Genomic DNA, 19,990 nt, shown 5'->3' with positions numbered 1-19,990 from the left:
ACATCTACTGCATAGGTAGTTGTGGGGTTGAACAGGATTAATGATGTGCCCGGCAAAGTAGATGCTCAATACATATTCAGGCATCTTAAGGGTAAAACCGCAATTAAATGGAACACAAATAAATACCTGTATACTACAATTAAGTTTTTTAGAGAAAACTTGCATAGTTAAGAACACAGGCCTTAAAATCAGACATAACTCAGTTTGACTCAGCTCTGTCACTTATGAGTTATGTTCTGTTGCGCGAGTAACATAATGTCTCTGAGCTTGTCCCTCATTTATAACAGAGAGTAACAGAATCATCTCATGGGGAAGAATGAGTTAATGTAAAGCTTTTGGCACAGTGCTTTTCAGTTTATGGATTTTCTTTAAATCGTTTTTAAAAGGTAATGAAGGCATCACTGAATTATATTCAATATGCTTTTCTCTTGAAAGTGGGAAAATGACTTGATTCACTTAACAATTTCTAGTGAGGACTGACACAAGACAGGATAAATTCCAAAAGCTTTTTATTTTTTTAGGCAGGGTCAGGTTCTTGCTCTGTCACCCAGGCAAGAGTGCAGTGGCACAATCACAGCTTACTGCAGCCTCAATCTCCCTAGCTCCAGCCATCCTCCCATCTCATTTTTAAATTTTTGTATCAACAAGGTCTCCCTATGTTGCCCAGGCTGGTCTCAAACTCATGGGCTCAAGCAATCCTCCTGCCTCAGTCTCTCAGAGTGCTGGGATTACAGGCGTGAGCCACCACACCTGGCCCAAAAGTTTTGAGATGGCTTAAAAGAGACTTAATTTCTCTTCTTAATGTAGCAGTATGCAAGGGTAAAACACAGGAGTAAAATATAAAAATATGAAAAGTAATAATTGAAACCAAGGTTGGCCAAAACATAAGCAATAAGGTCATGTCAGCTTTAATAAAATTGAACCACACATTTAATTAATGTGAATTGTCCACTATCTGGATAATTTTTTTCATAATAAATGGCTTTTAATAGGATTTTACTAATTACCCATATAAACTCCATAAGATTATCTGAGATAGAATTAAAAATAAGGCCAACTATAAGTCCAATCTTCATACAAAAATTTTATACATAAACTTGTAAATCATAAACACATAAAACAGTTCATTTGCTTTTTTCCCTTATACCCAGAATTTTATCTTACTGTTTTTAAACATTTTATTACTATCCATTTGTTATCCTCTTTTAAAAAAAAAAATACACAAAGCCTTTAAGGAAATGTTATGTCCTTGATTTCTCTCATCTCTGCAACAAATTAATGATAAAAACTAGTGACACTATCCAGAAATTAAGAAAATTATTATTAGCACTCTACAAAAGCCTACAAAAAGGATGACAACAACAAAAAGAATATAGATGATTCATGGTCAAATTTATGATTTAATCAGGTAACAGCCTTAACCAAACTTCCCATTTAAAAACAAGCAAACTTACCTGGCCACATCAAATGACTGTGCCTTTTGTAATTTAGTGTTTAGTTGTGACCCTGGACCAGATCTACTAAAGGAAGAACTCTTTGGCAATGTGGCTGCTGTAAAAATAAATGTTGAATAATTTTAATTCTACAAAGATAAGAAACTTTCCCCAATTTACAAAAATTAAAATGCACAGTCAACAAATCTGAGGCAGAAATAATTCCCCCTTTCTTGCCAGCCTAGAATGAAAAGAGCTTTTCCCTCCTTACTCTCTGTCCTCCTTCCAAAAAGGTTTCTAGATTTACTTGTTCTACTGAAAATCACCTTACTATGTAGTAATGCTGATTTCCATAAAATTTTACTCTTCATTAAACATTTTGTATCACATTTTATAGGACCTATTCCAATAGTTAAAGAGGTAACAGCTTAAATATATAAAATGGTATTTTATTCACTGCACTGAAGGAGCTGAAGTATTAGTTCCAGATGTAACAGCCAAGAAGTCGCAAACTGTAGTCTTGGCCAGATAACATGTGACACTAGGGAAAGTCAGCTTTTGTGTCTGATTATCACCGGGGTTGGTTAGTTGAGTGTCAGAAAAAAAACACTCTGCGTCTTAGCCACATTCCCTCACCCTTGTCTGATGGCAAATGACTTGCAACATTTGCCATCAGCCACAAAAGAATAGAAGACTCAGAGTGTGTGGGTTTGCTTATGCTCCTGGAAAAACAACTGCACACACTTTCTGGGCTACCATCATGTCCACAGTCATGGTCATAAATGCAAGATGAACTACATGTGACCAAAAAAAATCTAAAAAAAGGAGGTACATTGAGCTTATTTGGCCATAACTTAAATATATATCCTGATATATATACAACAAATTCAGGGGGCCAAAGGTGCAGAAATGTTTCAAGTATGATGCTAAAAGCCATGTCGTCAATACTGAATTTACTTAGACGTAGTCAAAGTACTTTAAAAATAATACTTTCCATATTGATATGAGTTCATTAAGATGTTAGACCAAGGCTATCTACATCTACAGTTTTATACTTTAACTAAAGGAAAAAAGACTTAATAAAGTCTCAAAGTGGAATTAATTAAACCAGAAACTTTTAAATCCTTTCCTTCAATTAAGCAGGCATGTAATACCACGAAATAGTATAAACTGTTCTTTTTTATTCTTCCCCACCACCCCCAACATAGTTCTATTCCTAGGGGATTGGCTTGCTTATTAGCAATTCATAGTGGCTAAAGAAAAGTAGTAACTGATACATAAAAATAGAAAATGTTCAACTACAGTTCAACTTCAATTGCTCTTCTCAGCCCTTGAAAGAAAATTACATTTGTGGCTTTCACTGCTGAGCTCGCCTTTGTCCACAGTGGTACTCAGAAATCTATAATTCTCTTTGACTGTCTCCACACTAACATATCCCATTTAATACAGTGGAAAAAAATGTGAAATTAAGTGAAAAAAATAAAGATATTTTCCTCTGGACTAAAATATCATTTAAACATAATCAGAACATGAAGAGAAAAGATTTTAATAATGAACAGCAAAATACAAGTAGTAAAAATTCAGCCTATGATTTCAGCAAGTCACATACCAGGATGAGCAAATGCAGGCAGAGGTTGTATAACAGGGGGAGCCCCGTTAGCCAGGGGGGGCACAGCTGCTGTGGGAACAGAAGATACTAGGGGTGGAGACATTCCAACAACTGGAATGGATCCCATTGGCACTGGAGCAACAGCTGTAAGCGGTGGCATGCTGGCGATACCTCCCATACCTATGAAGAAAAAAAAGCCCAACACCATTCACATCCAATCACATTTCAACATTGAATAATAATTAACCCAGTACTGCTTAAAGAAGAAAACCACTTTCCAGCTGTAATATATTCCAATTAAAATAGGGCTTCAAGTTAATCATTTTAAAGAGTAACAAAAATTATGTCAAGGATCACATCAAAAGGACTCAAGACTCAACCTGAAGACAGATCAAACAAGATGAGAATCACAAAGAATAATAACTGCAGTAGACTTAAAGGCTCAAATATAATTAAATCCGTGAGTTCAAAATGATATTTAAAAATAAATAAAATCCTAACTGGTCAAAAAAGGAGGACACTAAGGCAATCAATTTACTACTTTGAAAACTAGTAAATAAAAGGTAGAAAAATCAAACTGCAACCTGCCTTTCCTGTTTATTATACCTCAGGAAAACCAGATGTTTGATGGGGAAAGCATTTTTATTTATTTTATTTTCTTTTTTCTTTTTTTTTTTTTGAGATGGAGTCTCGCTCTGTCACCTAGGCTGGAGTGCAGTGGCGTGATCTTGGCTCACTGCAACCTCCACCTCCCGAGTTCAAGTGATTCTCCTGCCTCAGTCTCCCGAATAGCTGGGATTACAGGTGCCCACCACCATGCCCAGATATTTTTATATTTTTAGTAGAGATGGGGTTTCACCACGTTGGCCAGATGGTCTCAAACTCCTGACCTCAGGTGATCCACCTGCCTTGGCCTCCCGAAGTGCTAGGATTACAGGCATGAGCCACTGTGCCTGGCCCTGGAAGCATCTTTATACAAAAATATTCTAACCAATAAAGAAGAAATGATAAAACAAAAATAAATGTTTCCAGCTGGGCACAGTGGCTTATGCCTGTAACTTCACTACTTTGGAAGGCCAAGACAGGAGGATCTCTTGAGGGCAGGAGTCCAAAACCAGACTGGGCAACATAGCAAAATTCCATCTCTACAAAAAATTTTAAAAATTAGCCAGGCATGGTGGTACCTGCCTGTAGTCCTAGCTACGTGGAAGGCTGAGGTGGGAGGATCACTTATGCCAAAGAGGTTGAGGCTACAGTGAGCCACAATCACACCACAGTACTCCAGCCTGGGCAATACAGTGAGATCCTTGTCTCAAAAAAAAAAAAAAAGTAAAAAGCTTACCTTCTTTTTTATTTCTCTGTCCCAACTTTAATACCTTCTTTCATGTGCAGTAAATAAATTTTAGTGTTTAAATGCCCCCTATTGATTTTTAAAAAATATTTTTGTTTGTTTCAGACAAGATCTCACTCTGTTGCCCAAACTAGAGTGAAATGGCATGATCATAGCTCACTGTAGCCTTCACCTTCTGGGCTCAAGCAATCGTCCCAGCTCAGCCTCCCAACTTGCTGGAACCACATATGTGCATCCCTACACCCAGTTTCATATGTATATAAGTGTATTTTTTTTGGGGGGGCCGGGGGGAGAGATGAGGTCTTACTATGTTGCCTGAGCTGGTCTCGAACTTCTGGGCTCAAGTGATCGTCCTGCCTCAGCCTCCCAAAGTGCTGGGATTACAGGCGTGAGTCACCATGTCTGACCTTTACTATTTTTTAAAAGTAAATTTTCTTTTCAACCTGAGAAAGCTAATTGAAAAGAGTATTATTACATAATAATAGTAATTAAAACATTTTCTTTTTTTATTTTATTATTAGAGATAAGGTCTCACTCTCACCCAGGCTGAAGTACAGTCATGTGATCATAGCTCACTGTAACCCTGAACTCCTGGGCTCAAGGGATTCTTCTGCCTCAGCCTCCCAAGGAGCTGGGACTACAGACACGTACCACCAAATGCAGCTAAGTTTTTATTTTTTTGTAGAGACAGGGTCTTGCTATGTTACTTAGTCTGGTCTCAAACTCCTGGCCTCAAGCCTTTCACGGTGCTGGGACTACAGGGGTGAGCCACTGTATCCATCCAAAAGTAATTTTCTATGTGGTTGTTGTAGGGATTAAAATCTCCAAATTAATTTATCATAATCAACTTCTAATGGCAGAATATAGAAACTTTACACAAATATAGCTCAATTCCCTTTCTCCTCTTCTGTGCTATTACCGTCACATACATTATAATATAAGCCCAATAATAGTTATAATTATTACTTTATACAATCTTATATCTTTTAAACTTGAGAGAAAAGAAGAAAAATAGATTTATATGGTCTTCTAAATTAACCTACATATTTACCATTTTTGATGCTCTTCATTTCTTTCCATATATTAAAGTTACCACCTTTTGTCATTTCATTTCATCCTGAAAGTCTTCATTTAGTATTTCTTCTAAGGTAGGTCTACTAGCAATGAATTCTCTCAGTCTTTGTTTATTTGGAAAGGGCATTATTTCACCTTCATTTTTAAATGATAGTTTTGCTGAATATAGAATTTTGGGTTGAATTTTTTCTTGCAGCATTTTGAATATTCCACTGCCTTCTAACCTCCATTGTTTTCAATTACAAGTCTGCTGTTATTTATATCTATGCTCCCCTATCCATGATGAGTTGCTTTTCTCTTGCTGCTTATCTCTGTGTTTGGCTTCCATAGTTTAACTATTATGTGTCTGGGTGTAGATCTCTTTGTATTTACCCTACTTGAGGTGTGTTGAGCTTTTGATTGTGTAGACTATTGCTTTTCACCAAATTTGGCAAGTGTCTGGCTTTTATTCTTCAGACATTTTTCTGTACCTTTCTCTCATGAACCTCCTTCTAAGACTCCCATGACACACATATTGGTAAACTTGGTCTTGTTTCATAAGTCTCTGAAACTTTGTTATTTTTTTTTCAATCTTTTTGTTCCATATTCTTCAGATTGAATAATTTCTATTGATTAATCTTCATCTTCACTGACTCTGTCTTCTGCTATCTTGAATCTGCTATTGAGACCCTGTGGTAAATTTTTCATTTTAGTTATTGAACTTTTCAGGTTTTGTTTTTGTTTTGAGACAAGGCCTCACTCTGTTGCCCAGGCTGGAGTGCAGTGGTGTGGTCTTGGCTCACTGCAGCCTCCACCTCCTGAGTTCAAGTGATTCTCCTGCCTCAGACTCGCCAGTAGCTGGGATTACAGGCATCTGCCACCACGCCCAGCTAATTTTTGCATTTTTAGTAGAGACAGGGTTTCGCCATGTTGGCCAGACTGGTCTCCAACTTCTACCCTCAGGTGATCCGCCCACCTCGGCCTCCCAAAGAGCTGGGATTACAGCCGTGAGCCACCGCTCCCAGCCTTAGTTACTGAACTTTCCTTTTTTGTGTGTGTGACGGAGTTTCACTCTTGTTACCCAGGCTGGAGTATAATGGCGCAATCTCGTCTCACTGTAACCTCTGCCTCCTGGCTTCAAGGGATTCTCCTGCTTCAGCCTCCCACAGAGCTGGGATTATAGGCGCCTGCCACCATGTCCAGCTAATTTTTTGTATTTTCAGCAGAGACAGGGTTTCATTATGTTGGCCAGGAGGGTCCTGAACTCTCTACCTCAGGTGATCCACAGGCCTCGGCCTCCCAAAGTGCTGGGATTACAGGTGTGAGCCACTGTGGCCGGCCAGTTATTGACTTTTCACATCAACTGTCATACTTTTCTAGAATTTCAATTTTCCTCTTTTTTATAATTTCTACTGTTTTTTGAAGAGTGTTCATTGATTCATTTCCATGCTTTCCTTTAGTTCTTCAGTTCTTTAAACGTAATTGCTGCTTTGAAGCCTTTGTCTGCTAAATGAATCCAACAGCTGGATCAGAGATAGCTCCTACTGACTGCCTCTTTTCTTGAGGGTGAGACAATACTTTCCCGTTATTTTTTTAATGTCTCAAATTTAGGTGAAAATGGACATTCAGATAATATATTGTAGCTACTCTGGCTCTGATTTTCCCCCTGAAGTTTGTTGTTTCTATCTTTATTTAGTAACCGGCATAGGCTAATTTAGAAAAATCTGTCTTCCCTTGTTGTGCAGCCCCTGATGGTTCTGCTCAGTTGGGTTTTTAAAAAATTCGTTTTTATCTTTAAGCCTGGCTTTTTACGGATTGCACCTGCATCTTTGTAGCACAGTAGTCAGCCAATGACGGGACAGAAGTTGTGCTCAAACACCTCAAGTCAGTAAGGCTTCCTTTCTCTGCCAATCTGTCAGCACAAAAATGCATTCAAAGTTCAGACCATTTTAAAGTCTTCCTCAACTTTAACATTTCACAGGGCCTTTCTGCATATTCTCTATACATGCATGCAGTTCGAGGGCTAGTCAGGAGTTTGCAGCTGACTCGGGCCCACCCTGGTCTCCGCGACACATGTGCATAGCCTCAGCCAAGAATATACTTGCCCTGGCCATGACCACAAGTTCAGGATAATAGAGTGGCTGGTCATACCTGCTCTTCTGTGGTCAAAATTGTCATTTCCACTGACGAAGCTGCTGGGCACAGGCATGACTTCCCAACTCCCAAAGCAAGTAAGCCCCCTTCAATGACAGTAGTTAAGACTGCTAGTATTTACAATCTGTCCCTCCACGTTACCAAGCTGAAGTGTTAGGGGATAGGAAAATGCTCAGGAAAGAATGCAACAGACTTCTGCTTCATATCTGAAGCTCAGCAGCTTTTCAGGCATAAATGATTCTCAGATGTTACATACCTTTGGTTAATTTCCAGAGCACTGAAATGGTTATTCTGTCAATTCTGCCCTTGAGGGAAGAATTTGCTCATCTCTATTCAGGCATGGTTGGAAATCTCACTGCTGAAATGTCTTAGGTTTCCTTTAATCTATAGTCCCCTCTCCATCCTTTTCATTTTCTTTTCTGTTGAAAGACCCAGGCCATGTGACCTGTGGAGTTTCCCAGCCTGGATTTTGTTGATTGCATTCTCATGGTACAGTTCAACATTTCCCTCTATATTCTGTACTTCCTGCAAATACGCAGCTACATCCAAAGAATGGATCAGGCTGAGGGTGGATCTCTTTGGCAAGACTACAGGAAGCACACAAAATGTAGCTGTCTTTTTGTGATCTTGGCAGTCATTGATGCTTAACGCCTATATTTATTCATTTATGGGGAGTTGAAAATAGTGATGTTCTAATCCTACCATGTCTTTGTCATTTATTAGCTGTAATAATTTATAAAATTATTATATTATTATTATATAATTTATAAAGAGGTGCTTCTAATGAGGATATACTAGTTGGCTATCCAGCTGTACAGCTCATATAGGAAAGGTATAATAAATGCCTGATTCTTTCCCTTTACCTGTTTTCAAGGTAATGAACTGGTTTCTTAGGATCTTCTTAAGGTAAATTATTCTTGTTAAATACATTATTAAATCATTATTGAGTCATAAATTTACAGATATTTATTGAGTTTTAATTCATGGCACGTTATCATGCTTGAAGTTCAAACTGTCCTCTCTTTGGCCAATGCGAGCCTCTTTGGGCTGGCTTCTGAGAATTCCTGATACCTTCCTATTATTCTTTGATAGCTTCCTTGCTGACCAGTATTACAAGATGGGTCCTTCGAGCTCTTCACATTTCATATCTAGACCTGGATTCAGCCATTTCTCCAAGAAACTCTGGTTTCTTTTGATGAGAAATGATATTGCAAGTTCACAATCTGGACAATAAGGATGCTCAGTGCTGCTGGGGTAGATGATTGTATCTAGTCTTTTCAGTGAACAGAACCAGGAGACAAGCAGATGAATAGATAGATGAAGAGAATGGGGGGTGTGGTGAGAGACACCTTCTGAGTTCATATTAATACTTTCTATTTGAAAATTCAAATCCAAGACTATACAGCTTTTTCTTTACATTTGATACTATTACATTTATATCTCCTTTCTTCCACACCAAGAATACAGATTTTCAAAGATATAGAAAATGACAGAATTAGACTATTCCGTAATTACTCATTTGTTTTTACCACATATCTCTGACAACAGTTTCAGAATAAGAATACTAATTTCTGAAAGCATTAAATCATTTTATTTTGCATGCAGTCCTGCCCCCTTAAAGTTTTATCGTATCCAATTGATAGTGCATGGGAATTACATCCGATACTCTCTCCTCCTCAGCCTTCCTTCAGTCTTAGTTCTACAGCTAACTATATATTTAGTGCTCACCACCAGTCCTTATGCTGACCTAGGTCTAGCTATTTTGATTGTCTGAAGCACATTCTCTAATAGATTCTTTAAGAAAGGCTCATGTTAATATACCCCAAGGCCTTATAAATTGGTAACATTTTGTCTGTTTTTTCTACTTGAAAGTCAGTTTTTCTGGACACAAAATCCTTGGCTTGTTCTTTCCCTGAAAATTCTAAATATGTTACTCCATTTTCTTCCAGCAGAAAGCACTGCTGTTGAAAAATCTGAAGATAATCTAATTTTCCCCCTTGTAAGTCATATGCTTTCTTTTTCTACATGTCTAAATAATTTCTCCTTTAACTAGAATATATCTTAGTGTTGGACTTTTTAGATTGATACTCTTGGCCACATGATACTCTTTTAAATATAGTTTAGAATCTCTTATTTTAAGAAAGTTGTCTTGAATTCATTTTTATCATTTGTTCTATTCCATTGGTTTAGTTTTCTTCCTCAGGGACTCCTGCTGCCCATACATTCAATATTCTTTGTCTTAAATACTTGTTACTGTTTCTCAAATTCTTTTTATATCTTTTCCATTTCCTTTTACTTATTTAGGAGACCTAGTCTCACTCTATCCCCGAGGCTGGAGTGCAGTGAGTGGTGTGATCTCGGCTTACTGCAACCTCTGCCTCCCAGGTTCAAGCGATTCTCATGCCTCAGCCTCCAAAGTAGCTGGGATTAAAGGCATGTGCCACCATGCCCAGCTAATTTTTGTAATTTTAGTAGAGACGGGGTTTTGCCATGTTGGCCAGGCTGGTCTTGGACTCCTGACCTCAAGTGATCCGCCCACCTCAGCCTCCTAAAGTGCTGGGATTACAGGCGTGAGCCATTGCGCCCAGCCTCATTTCCTTTTAATTTAAATTATTTTCCTCTTTGTAACTTCTATTTTTCTTCAGTTAGTTTCCCTTTTGTTGCTTCTAGTTGCATCCTCATTTCTAGAATGAATTTTTCTTTTATTTCTCATTCTTTCTGTCACCTTTTTTCTGAGCCTTAAAAACTCTGATTTACGTTCATCTTTCAAGTCTTGTATCATTTTCTTATTCTCTTTGAGCTTGTTTTGAAGTAGTGATTTACTGGTGTGCTTTCACTGTCCACAGGGGTGTTATTTCTCCCTTTATTCTCCTTTTTTCTAATGATAACTTTGTGTTATTTGACCTTGCTTGACACTTTCTGCAGTGGATTTGACCTTGCTTGATACTTTCTGTTGCTCATTTTTACGTGACCCTTGCTTCCTAGGAATTCCAGTCTCCATTCTCCTCCCCTACTTTTGTCTGGACCGTCTCTTTCCTTTGTATCCATGTCCCTGTACTGGTCAATTTTGATTCCACTCCCAGTTATTTTTCCTGAGTATGAAGCCCTGTCCCAAAAGGAAGCCTTGTTGGGCCAGTCTTTTGAGTTCATAGGGGCTGGACTGCTCCAAATCTCTCAGATCCTTTGTACTCACTCAGTACTGCAGAGAGCACAACCCTTTCCTATTTCTATTGCTGCTCTCAGCCTGGTTGAACTTTCTTGCAAATACCTGTTAGCTATTTTGGGGTTCTCCTGTTTCAAGTGCACCAGGTACCCTAATTCTTCCCTCTTCCTCCTGCACTGTTACAAATGTACACAATTCTGTTTTGTTTGTATTTCTTTTTACTAAGAGCATGTATTACTTGTGTAAGATTTTAAAAATAGGGCCAGGCGCGGTGGCTCACGCCTGTAATCCCAGCACTTTGGGAGGCCGAGGCGGGTGGATCTTGAGATCAGGAGTTCGAGACCAGCCTGGCCAACATGGTGAAACCCCATCTCTGTTAAAAATACAAAAATTAGCCAGGCGTGGTGGCACATGCCTGTAATCCCAGCTACCAGGGAGGCTGAGGCAGGACAATCGCTTGAACCCAGGAAGCGAAGGTTGCAGTGAGCCGAGAAGGCGCCACTGCACTCCAGCCTGGGGGACAGAGCAAGACTCCATCTCAAAAAAAAAAAAAAAGATTTTAAAAATAGTGTTGTTGAGCACAGTGGTCATCACTGGGTAATAGAATTAATAGTAATTTTTACTTTTTAAGTCTTTTTGCATTGTTGACTCACAATCAGCATCTATTACTTATACAGTAAGAAAATCAGACTATTTCCTTTTTTTTGTTGTTTTTTTTGAGACGGAGTCTCGCTCTGTCGCCCAGGATGGAATGCAGTGACACGATCTCGGCTCACTGCAAGCTCTGCCTCCCAGGTTCATGCCATTCTCCTGCCTCAGCCTCCTGAGCAGCTGGGACTACAGACACCCGCCACCACGCCTGGCTAATTTTTTTTTGTATTTTTAGTAGAGACGGGGTTTCATCATGTTAGCCAGGATGGTCTCGATCTCCTGACCTCGTGATCTGCCCGCCTGGGCCCTCCAAAGTGCTGGGGATTACAGGCATGAGCCACTGTGCCTGGCCTATTTTCATTTTTAAAAACAATGTTTATAGACACTGAAAATTCAACAAAGAGAAGAAAAAAATTCTAACTTGGGCTTTACTGAGTAAAAGTTTATTAATTATAGTCATCTAGATGACTGGTTTACAGTTCACGTACACACTATCAAGCACATTACCACACATCTCATTTGGAATCAGATTAACTTTACATATCCACACACAGCAACATGTATCAGGTTTACCTTGTCAGTTTTAGAATTCCAAAATTTTCTAAGATTATTTGATAACTACATTTTTAATGTGTTTTTCTTTTAAAAAATTTGGTTTTTTTCTTTTGATAACTGTACTGAATTATACTCCAAATCCTGGTTTTTGCTTAAGTAAGAATGTCAATCTACTCAAGCAACAACTAACAACAGATGGAAACAAACTAAAAAGTTTTCATGAGCCATCATTCAGACTTTCAAAAGGCTTGACACAGCATACTGCGCAACCAGTTAACCTTCAAGACACGTACCCCATCTGTGCTGCAGACCCCTAACCTAAAAGGAGGCTAACCTCAAAAAGACACTGAGGAAAAGGACAAGTTTAAAAATACTGTTTAATCATCAGACTGGTAAAAGCATCTTTTAAGCTCCCAAATTTGTTAAAAATCTTCTCTTACATAATAATTTTTCCATTTTACAGAAATGGAAAAATTTATTAGCTATCTATCTATCTACTTACATTAAAAAAAATTAGAAATAGGATCTCACTATGTTGCCCAGGCTGGTCCTGAACTAGGAGCCTCAAGCAATCCTCTAGCCTTGGCCTCCCAAAGTGCTGCGATTACAGGCATGAGCCACCGTGCCTGGCCTACTGTGCTTTAAATAGCCACTGCAAAAAGACTATCATCCTTTTGACAACTGACTACCTTTTCTGAATGAATGACTTTCTAAATAAATACATCTACCAGAAGCCGTATTCTGGCTGCCATCACCTCTTACTGTGTAAGTCTTAACTCTTGAAATTCTCTCCCCTCTTCCAAGCCTCCAATCAGGATTTTGTCCCTATCACTCTACTGAAACTGCTTGTCAAGGTCACTCACAAGCTCATCATATCAAATCTAATCACCACTGTTCTGCCATATTCTTACTCAATCTCTCAAAAGCACCTCAAACAATGGAGCACTCCCTCCTTCTTGAAACACTTTTTCTTGGTAGCAGGACACCAATCTTCTGCCATTTCACTTTTGTCAGTCTCAGTTTCTGGCTTCTCCTCTTTTGCCTGGCCTTTAAATGTCACATCACACCAAGGCTTGGGTCTACACTGTGCTCCTTATAGCTAAGCTTGCCCCTAAGACATGCTCTCCATATCCAAACTGCCCCAGAGCTGATCGATCCTTCCTCTGAGCTCCAGTCAAATGTAGTCATCCCTGTCTCCTTAACATCCCAACTCGGAAATCTACTAGGACTCTCAAAATCACCAAAACTCTTAATTTCTCCTTTAAAACCATTCCTCTTCCTGTTATCCCCATCTCAGTATACACTTATACCATCCATCTAGTTATTCATGCGAAAAGCCTTAATTCTCCTTTTTCATTTCTTATTTCCAAACCACTGACAAGTCCTTTTTACTTTTTCTCCAAAATACAGGCTATAATAAATCTAATCTGTCCTCCACATTGATTATCACCACCAGATATAAATCACCATTGCCTCTTGCCCATGGCAAAAGCCTCCTAACGGATCTCCAGGATTCCATTCTGTCCCCTACATTCCAGTCTTCAGATAACACAGATAAGTCTATCAACCACGTCACTTGTCTGCTTAATCTGTTGCTTGCTTGCTTTTCCTTATGTTCTCCCCATGCTTCAGCTACAACGCCCCTCACACACCTTCCAAACCCCAAGCTAGTTTTTGCCTTAGGACTTTTGCCAGTGCAGTTCCTTTAGCCTGGAAGGCCTCTCCCCTAGGTCTTTACATGGCTCTCATCATCTACTTCAGTTCCAAAAGTCATCTGCTCAAAGAATTCTTCCCTGGCCATCTTGTTCTACTGGTTTCTCTCTCTCTGTCTCTCTCCTATTACCCTGTTTTAATGAACTTATTGCACTTATTCTCACCTAAAAGTATTTATTTCCTTGCTCCCCACAATTTGAAAATAAGATCCACAGTGGTAGGAGCCATGAGGCCTTGCTGGCCAGCATGTTCCCAGCAACTAGGACACACAGTAGGGGCTTACAAAACACTGGTTTAATCCAATAAAACCATGTACTCTGGCAAAACAAAAACCAAGCAAAAGAAAAATAGACTCTTCCTGTATAAGTTGGGTCTGGAACAAAAGAATTATGCTGAGTGCACACTGGTGAAAGAAGGTACCAAGTCTACCCATAGAATTTCCTTGAATAGAAAATTCTATTTTCAGAGTGCTCTAAGGCAAGTCACAGTATCACTGCACCCCATTTTTCTCTCTTCTCTGTAGGGGAGTTGAACAAAATCATTGTTCAGACTCCAGTCTAAGTCTTAATTCTACAGTGTGTTAATAACTACATTAAAAAATATCTGAGGCTGGGTGCCATGGCTTATACTGTAATCTCAGCACTTTGGGAAGCCAAGATGGGAGGATTACTCGAAATTAGGAGTTTGAGACCAGCCTGGGCAAAAGGGCAAGACTCTATCTACAAAAAAAATTGTTTAATTACTTCAGTGTGGTGGTGCATGCCTGTAGTCTCAGCTACACAGGAGGCTGAAGCAGGAGGAACACTTGAGCCTAGGAGTTGGAGGCTGCAGTGAGCTATGATGGTGCCATTGCACTCTAGTCTGGGCAACAGAGTGAGACCCTGTCTCAAAACAAAAAACCCATGCAGACAAGGAACCATGGAAGAGTGACACGTCATATCACCCAGTTAGTTTGGTGATAACGAAGGCATGGGAGAAGGTAATTTTAAAAAACCTAAAGCCATCCGGGTGCGGTGGCTCACGCCTGTAATGCCAGGAGTTTGGGAGGCCGAGGTGGGTGGATCACAAGGTCAGGAGTTCAAGACCAGCCTGGGCAAAATGGTGAAACCCCGTCACTACTAAAAATACAAAAATTAGCTGGGTGTGGTGGTGGGTGCCTGTAATCCCAGCTACTTGGGAGGCTGAGGAAGGAGAATTGCTTGAACTCGGGAGGCAGAGGTTGCAGTGAGCCGAGATCATGCCACTGCACTCCAGCCTGGGCAACAGAGTGAGACTCCGTCTTGCCTTTAGATAAATGGTAGCTTTGGACAGGTTCTTCCTCCTTTGTTAGAAATATGGCCTTAAGCAAAATGTTCAATTTCTGAGAATCTCAGTTCCCTCATTTATATAACAGGGCTAATACATTCTGTATACTTTTTAGGGTTATCATTGTGATCAAATATTATATGTGAGGGTACATACTATATATAAGGGCAAGGAAATGCAGAGTCAGATTTTTGTTTTGTTTTGTTTTTTGAGATAGGGTCTGGCTCTGTCACCCAGGCTGGAGTGCAGTGGCACGATCTCCCTCGGCTCACTGCAACCTCCACCTCCTGGGCTCAAGCCATCCCCCTGCCTCAGCCTCCCAAGCAATTAGGACTACAGGCACACACCACCATACCCAGCTAATTTTTGTATTTTTTGTAGAGATGGGGTTTTGCCATGTTGCCCAGGTTGGTCTCAAACTCCTGAGCACAAGCGATCTGCCCACCTCGGCCTCCCAAAGTGCTGAGATTACAGGTATGAGCCACCACACCTAACCAATAATTTTAAATATTAATTAGAAAGCAGGCCAGGTGCGGTGGCTCATCCTGTAATCCCAACACTTTGGAAGGCTGAGGTGGGTGGATCACCTGAGGTCAGGAGTTCAAGACCAGTGTGCCCAACATGGTGAAACCCTGTCTCTATTAAAAATACAAAAATTAGCTGGGTGTTGTGGCATGTGCCTATAGTCCCAGCTACTCGGGAGGCTGAGACAGGAGAACTGCTTGAACCCGGGAGGCAGAGGATGCAGTGAGCCGAGATCATGACACTGCACTCCAGCCTGGGCGACTAAGTGAGAGTCTGTCTCAAAAAAAAAATAATAATAAAGAAAGAAAGAAAACAATGACAATAGTAATAAATTATTGTATTCTCAAGTGGCTGAACGAACTATTAAAATATATATATATATATATACATATATATATATATTTTACCCTAGATTGAGGTGAGAGGTAGAACTAGAAAAGACTTAAGTAAACTTGATCAAGATCATGTACTAGGAACTTCTCCTACGTTCTGATATCCGTCATGGTTTAGCCTCATCAAAATCATTTACTGAGAACATCAATGTGGTGAGAACAAGGTGAGGAAAGACAGGGAGAAGTCTGGGGGGAAGAATGATGGGCTGCCTGGCAGAGTATTAGGTCAGAAATCCTGGCAGGTTTAACAGTAGCAGGTTACTTAATGACTGTAAAACTTTCTCAGCAGTAAGGCCACAACCTCCTGAAACTAAATCAGCAATAGCTCCACAACTGAAATTCTGATGGCAGAATGGAATAAGAGAAAACAAATTAAATGGTACAGGAAAAATCATTGACCCCAGGTTTGAGAGAAAAAGAAGAAATGGGGTGCCTCTAGTCATTTGACCTAGAGAATCCACTATGAGATTTCTTCTTGTAGCACTGGAAGAAAGCCAAAAGAAAACCAAATACCGTTGTTGTTGTTTTTTTTTTTTTTTTTAAAGACAGGGTATCACTTTGTCACCCAGGCTGGGGTGCAGTAGTGTGATCTTGGCTCACTGCAGGCTTGACCTCTTGTGCTCAAGTGATCCTCTTGTCTCAGCTTCCCAAGTGGCTGGGACTATAGGCACCCACCACTGTGCCTGGTTAATTTTTAAATTTTCAGTAGTGACAAGGCCTTGTTATGTTGCCAGGCTGGTCTCGAACACCTGGGACCAAGCAATCCTCCTGCTTTGGCCTCCCAAAGTGTTAGGATTACAGGCATGAGCCACTGTGTTCAACCCCAAACACCCTTGAACTATTTTAACACCTGGGTCCTGACCAAAGATTGGCTACAGAGATCTTCAGGGATTCAGAGCAAGTTCCACTTAAATTAGCTGGTTAACTAAAGGCTAAACATTGTGAGACACACTGGACAAGACAAACAATGGCCCCAGTCATGTGGAGGCTGCTGCAGTGTTCACTTCTGCTCTTCCTCGCCTTTGCTCATATACGGATTTTTCTTTCTTTTCTTGGACCACTATTCTATTTGCCTAAAAATATTCCCAAAACCTTTCCCCTTACAAAAACCAGCCTTGTGGCTAAAACTTACTAAAAGAAAGGCAATACATTGTTTTTAATAGGAAACCAAATAAGTAAAACCAGAGTATTTCTGCATCTTAGCTTATCATTAATTGTATCAGAGAAATCCTGAATTACTGTTGACTGCCCCCTCCCAAATCTATTTCACTTTATCACCTATCATCAGCTATCTGAGGATGAAGAGATGAAAATAAACTCTAGCCACAATTTTCATGTTTTGTTTTAAACTGTTAAAGGACCTCCCCATGAATCAGATGTTAGATTTTATTACTGTGATCTTCAAATTAACCTAAATAAAGTCTAGAATGAGAACAGAAATCAGAACTACTGATCTCAGTCAACTAATTAATCAATTAACTTATAAGAAAAATACCTGGTTGAAAGCTAATTTTTTATGGAATCACGTTTGTTTGTTTTGAGACGAAGTCTTGCTCTGTCGCCCAGGCTAGAGTACAGTGGCGCAATTTTGGCTCACTGCAGCCTCTGCCTCCCAGGTTCTCCCGCCTCAGCCTCCCCAAGTAGCTGGGATTACAGGTGCGCACCACCACACCTGGCTAATTTTTTATATTTTCAGTAGAGATGGGGTTTCGCCATGTTGACCAGGCTGGTCTCAAACTCCTGACCTCAGGTGATCCACCTGCCTCAGCCTCCCAAAGTGCTGGGATTAGAGGTGTAAGCCACCATGCCTGGCTGGAATTAGGTTTTTAATCAGGATAACAATGTTTATTTTTTCTCTATTCCATTTTGTTCTAAGAAAGAATTTAATGTGGCCAAGTGACTCAATACTGTGATTCAAAATATATATATTTCTACATGCTATAATCCAAAGGAATTGTTTATGCACAAGGAGAAACAGACATTATGGAAACTGAAAACCAAAAGGAAGTATGCAACAACCTGAAGGATCAATGGAAGAGCAAAAAAAAAAAAAAAAAAAAAAAAACCCAGAAGCTGCAGCAGCGGACTGTAAGTTTGTTCCTTTTCCCCTGACTGACGGCCTGCATCTCTGCTTTCATTTTGATTTTACATCCTAGGGTTCAAATGTGAACATGCTCCTTCTTCTCCCCAGCACTATCTTCCTGCAGGGGGCCATCATTTTTCAGACAGAATTACCTCCTAGAATTTCATAATGTTATAAACCGAGAGGGAAAAAAAGGAAAACATTTATTTTTAAAATACACAAGAAAATACAGAAACCAATTCATTTTCAGACTTACCAAATGCTGGTGCGCTAGAAATAGCAACTGGTTGCTGTTTCATGACAGGGGGAAGTGCAGAGGGTAGCTGATATCCTTGTAGCTTCAGTTTGATAAGTTTCATAGCTATGGAAAACTCCACTTGATCCATTCTTCCATCATTATTCATGTCAGCTAGTGCCCTGCAAACCAACAGCACGGCCTGAGAACAACTGTGACCATAAAAGAACCTTTCCAAAACCACCACTCCCACCAACACGAAAACAAAATCATTAGCACGCTTACCCTACAGAGAACAACAGAAAACATAACTGTTTACCAAGCTATGGGAAATAGCCTGTAAATACTGGCCAAGTTTTATATAAACATAAAATATCTTTCACTCTGCCATTTTAGCAGGTGATTTTCAGCCTCAGTGTGAGGATTTGTACTTTAGACATCAAAAGGGGTTTCTTTCTGAAGTGATGAAAACATTCTAAAATTAGCCAACAGTGACTGTCGCACAACTCTGTGAATAAACTAAAACCAATGAATTAGATACTTTAAACGAGTAAATTTTATTATGTGAATTCTTTCACAATAAAGCTATTAGAAAAGAAAAAGATTTAGAAACAGAGAATGTTAATATTGCTAGAGATACTTAGATTGCATTCTTTGTAGAGCTCTACAAACCTCAATGTGGGAACATGACGCAGTATGCTATGCTACCTACTTATGCTATGCTAGGGTTACTCAACTATAATGCTACTAAACCTCTAAAGCTCTTGAAACTAACTTTTCTTTAGAATCATGCCCCAGATCACTCAACAATTTTGTAACTCAGCTTACAAAATGTGTTTGCTATTTGAAAATGGTACTCAAATATACATGGTCCAAGTGCAAACTGTAATGAGCTTTAATGTAAAGTACTTTCTCAAAGAAGAGTCAGCAAAAGGAATCGCTTCTTGGCCTTTTGACTAAGAACAAGTAAGCAAAAGTTTGTCCTTGTAACTGGAAACTACATTATATCATCAAAACTGCACATATTCACGACTTAACCTCTTCTGCATAAAAAAGTTTTATTCAGATTTTATTTCTTTTAATCCAGATATTAAAAGCATGAGGATTTTTTTTAAACCAATGTTACGAAAAATGTATTTGAAAGATCTAAATAAGACAGTTCAATTAAAATACCATGGTTAGCAATCTTTTAGACTGAGCCATATCCGGACACTGTTCACAAAGGAAAATTAAGTTACACAGAAAATAATTCTGCATAGCTGGAATTAACTCAAAAAAAGAAAACATGTAACACAATAAAAAGCATGGCATAAGACAAAGATAAAAAAATCTCTAAAAGTGATCAAGATTGTAAAAGTCGGCACAATCATTTTAGAAAACAAAGATCATAATGCAGGAAACAAAGCTCTGTGGTTGCAGAAACCTTCTTTTTCCCTCAGATAGGAGTTCCCCATTCTCCTGTAGTCATGGGCCCTTCAGCAAAGAATTCAGAATCTGAATTCTTCTCACTACTTGTGAACCTGAGCATCACTTTTCTATATTTCGTGGCCATTTGGATTTGCACTTCTATGAACTGCTTATTCAAATCCTTTGCCAAATTTTCTATATATTGCATGTCTTTTTGTTGTTAGTTTATAAGAGCTCATAGTGCATCACAAATTAACTGTTTATCTGCTGACCGCTGATTTTTAAAAATTCATTATTTGTTGATTTATGTATATGTACAGCATAGAAATTCTAAATTTTCATATATAAAATATTTCTTTTA

General features: G+C 39.2%; 1 protein-coding gene across 3 annotated transcripts in view; it reads right to left on the bottom strand.

The window, feature by feature from the left end:
• ITSN1 (intersectin 1) overlaps positions 1–19,990 on the bottom strand; it is a 254,550-nt gene that overhangs the window by 143,580 nt on the left and 90,980 nt on the right. For all 3 annotated transcript variants that reach the window (XM_054468745.2, XM_054468746.2, XM_054468747.2), the window contains exons 5-7: positions 18,244–18,404; positions 3,043–3,222; positions 1,455–1,551 (exon numbers count right to left, since the gene is read on the bottom strand). In XM_054468745.2, the coding sequence (XP_054324720.2) occupies positions 1,455–1,551; positions 3,043–3,222; positions 18,244–18,404 (438 nt within the window). The remainder of the gene's footprint in view (positions 1–1,454; positions 1,552–3,042; positions 3,223–18,243; positions 18,405–19,990) is intronic.

The sequence above is a fragment of the Pongo pygmaeus genome, chromosome 22, assembly GCF_028885625.2.
Source record: "Pongo pygmaeus isolate AG05252 chromosome 22, NHGRI_mPonPyg2-v2.0_pri, whole genome shotgun sequence".
Taxonomy (NCBI): Eukaryota; Metazoa; Chordata; class Mammalia; order Primates; family Hominidae; genus Pongo; species Pongo pygmaeus.
Note: the sequence above shows the minus strand (reverse complement) of the source record. Positions and strands in the feature narration are given on the sequence as shown.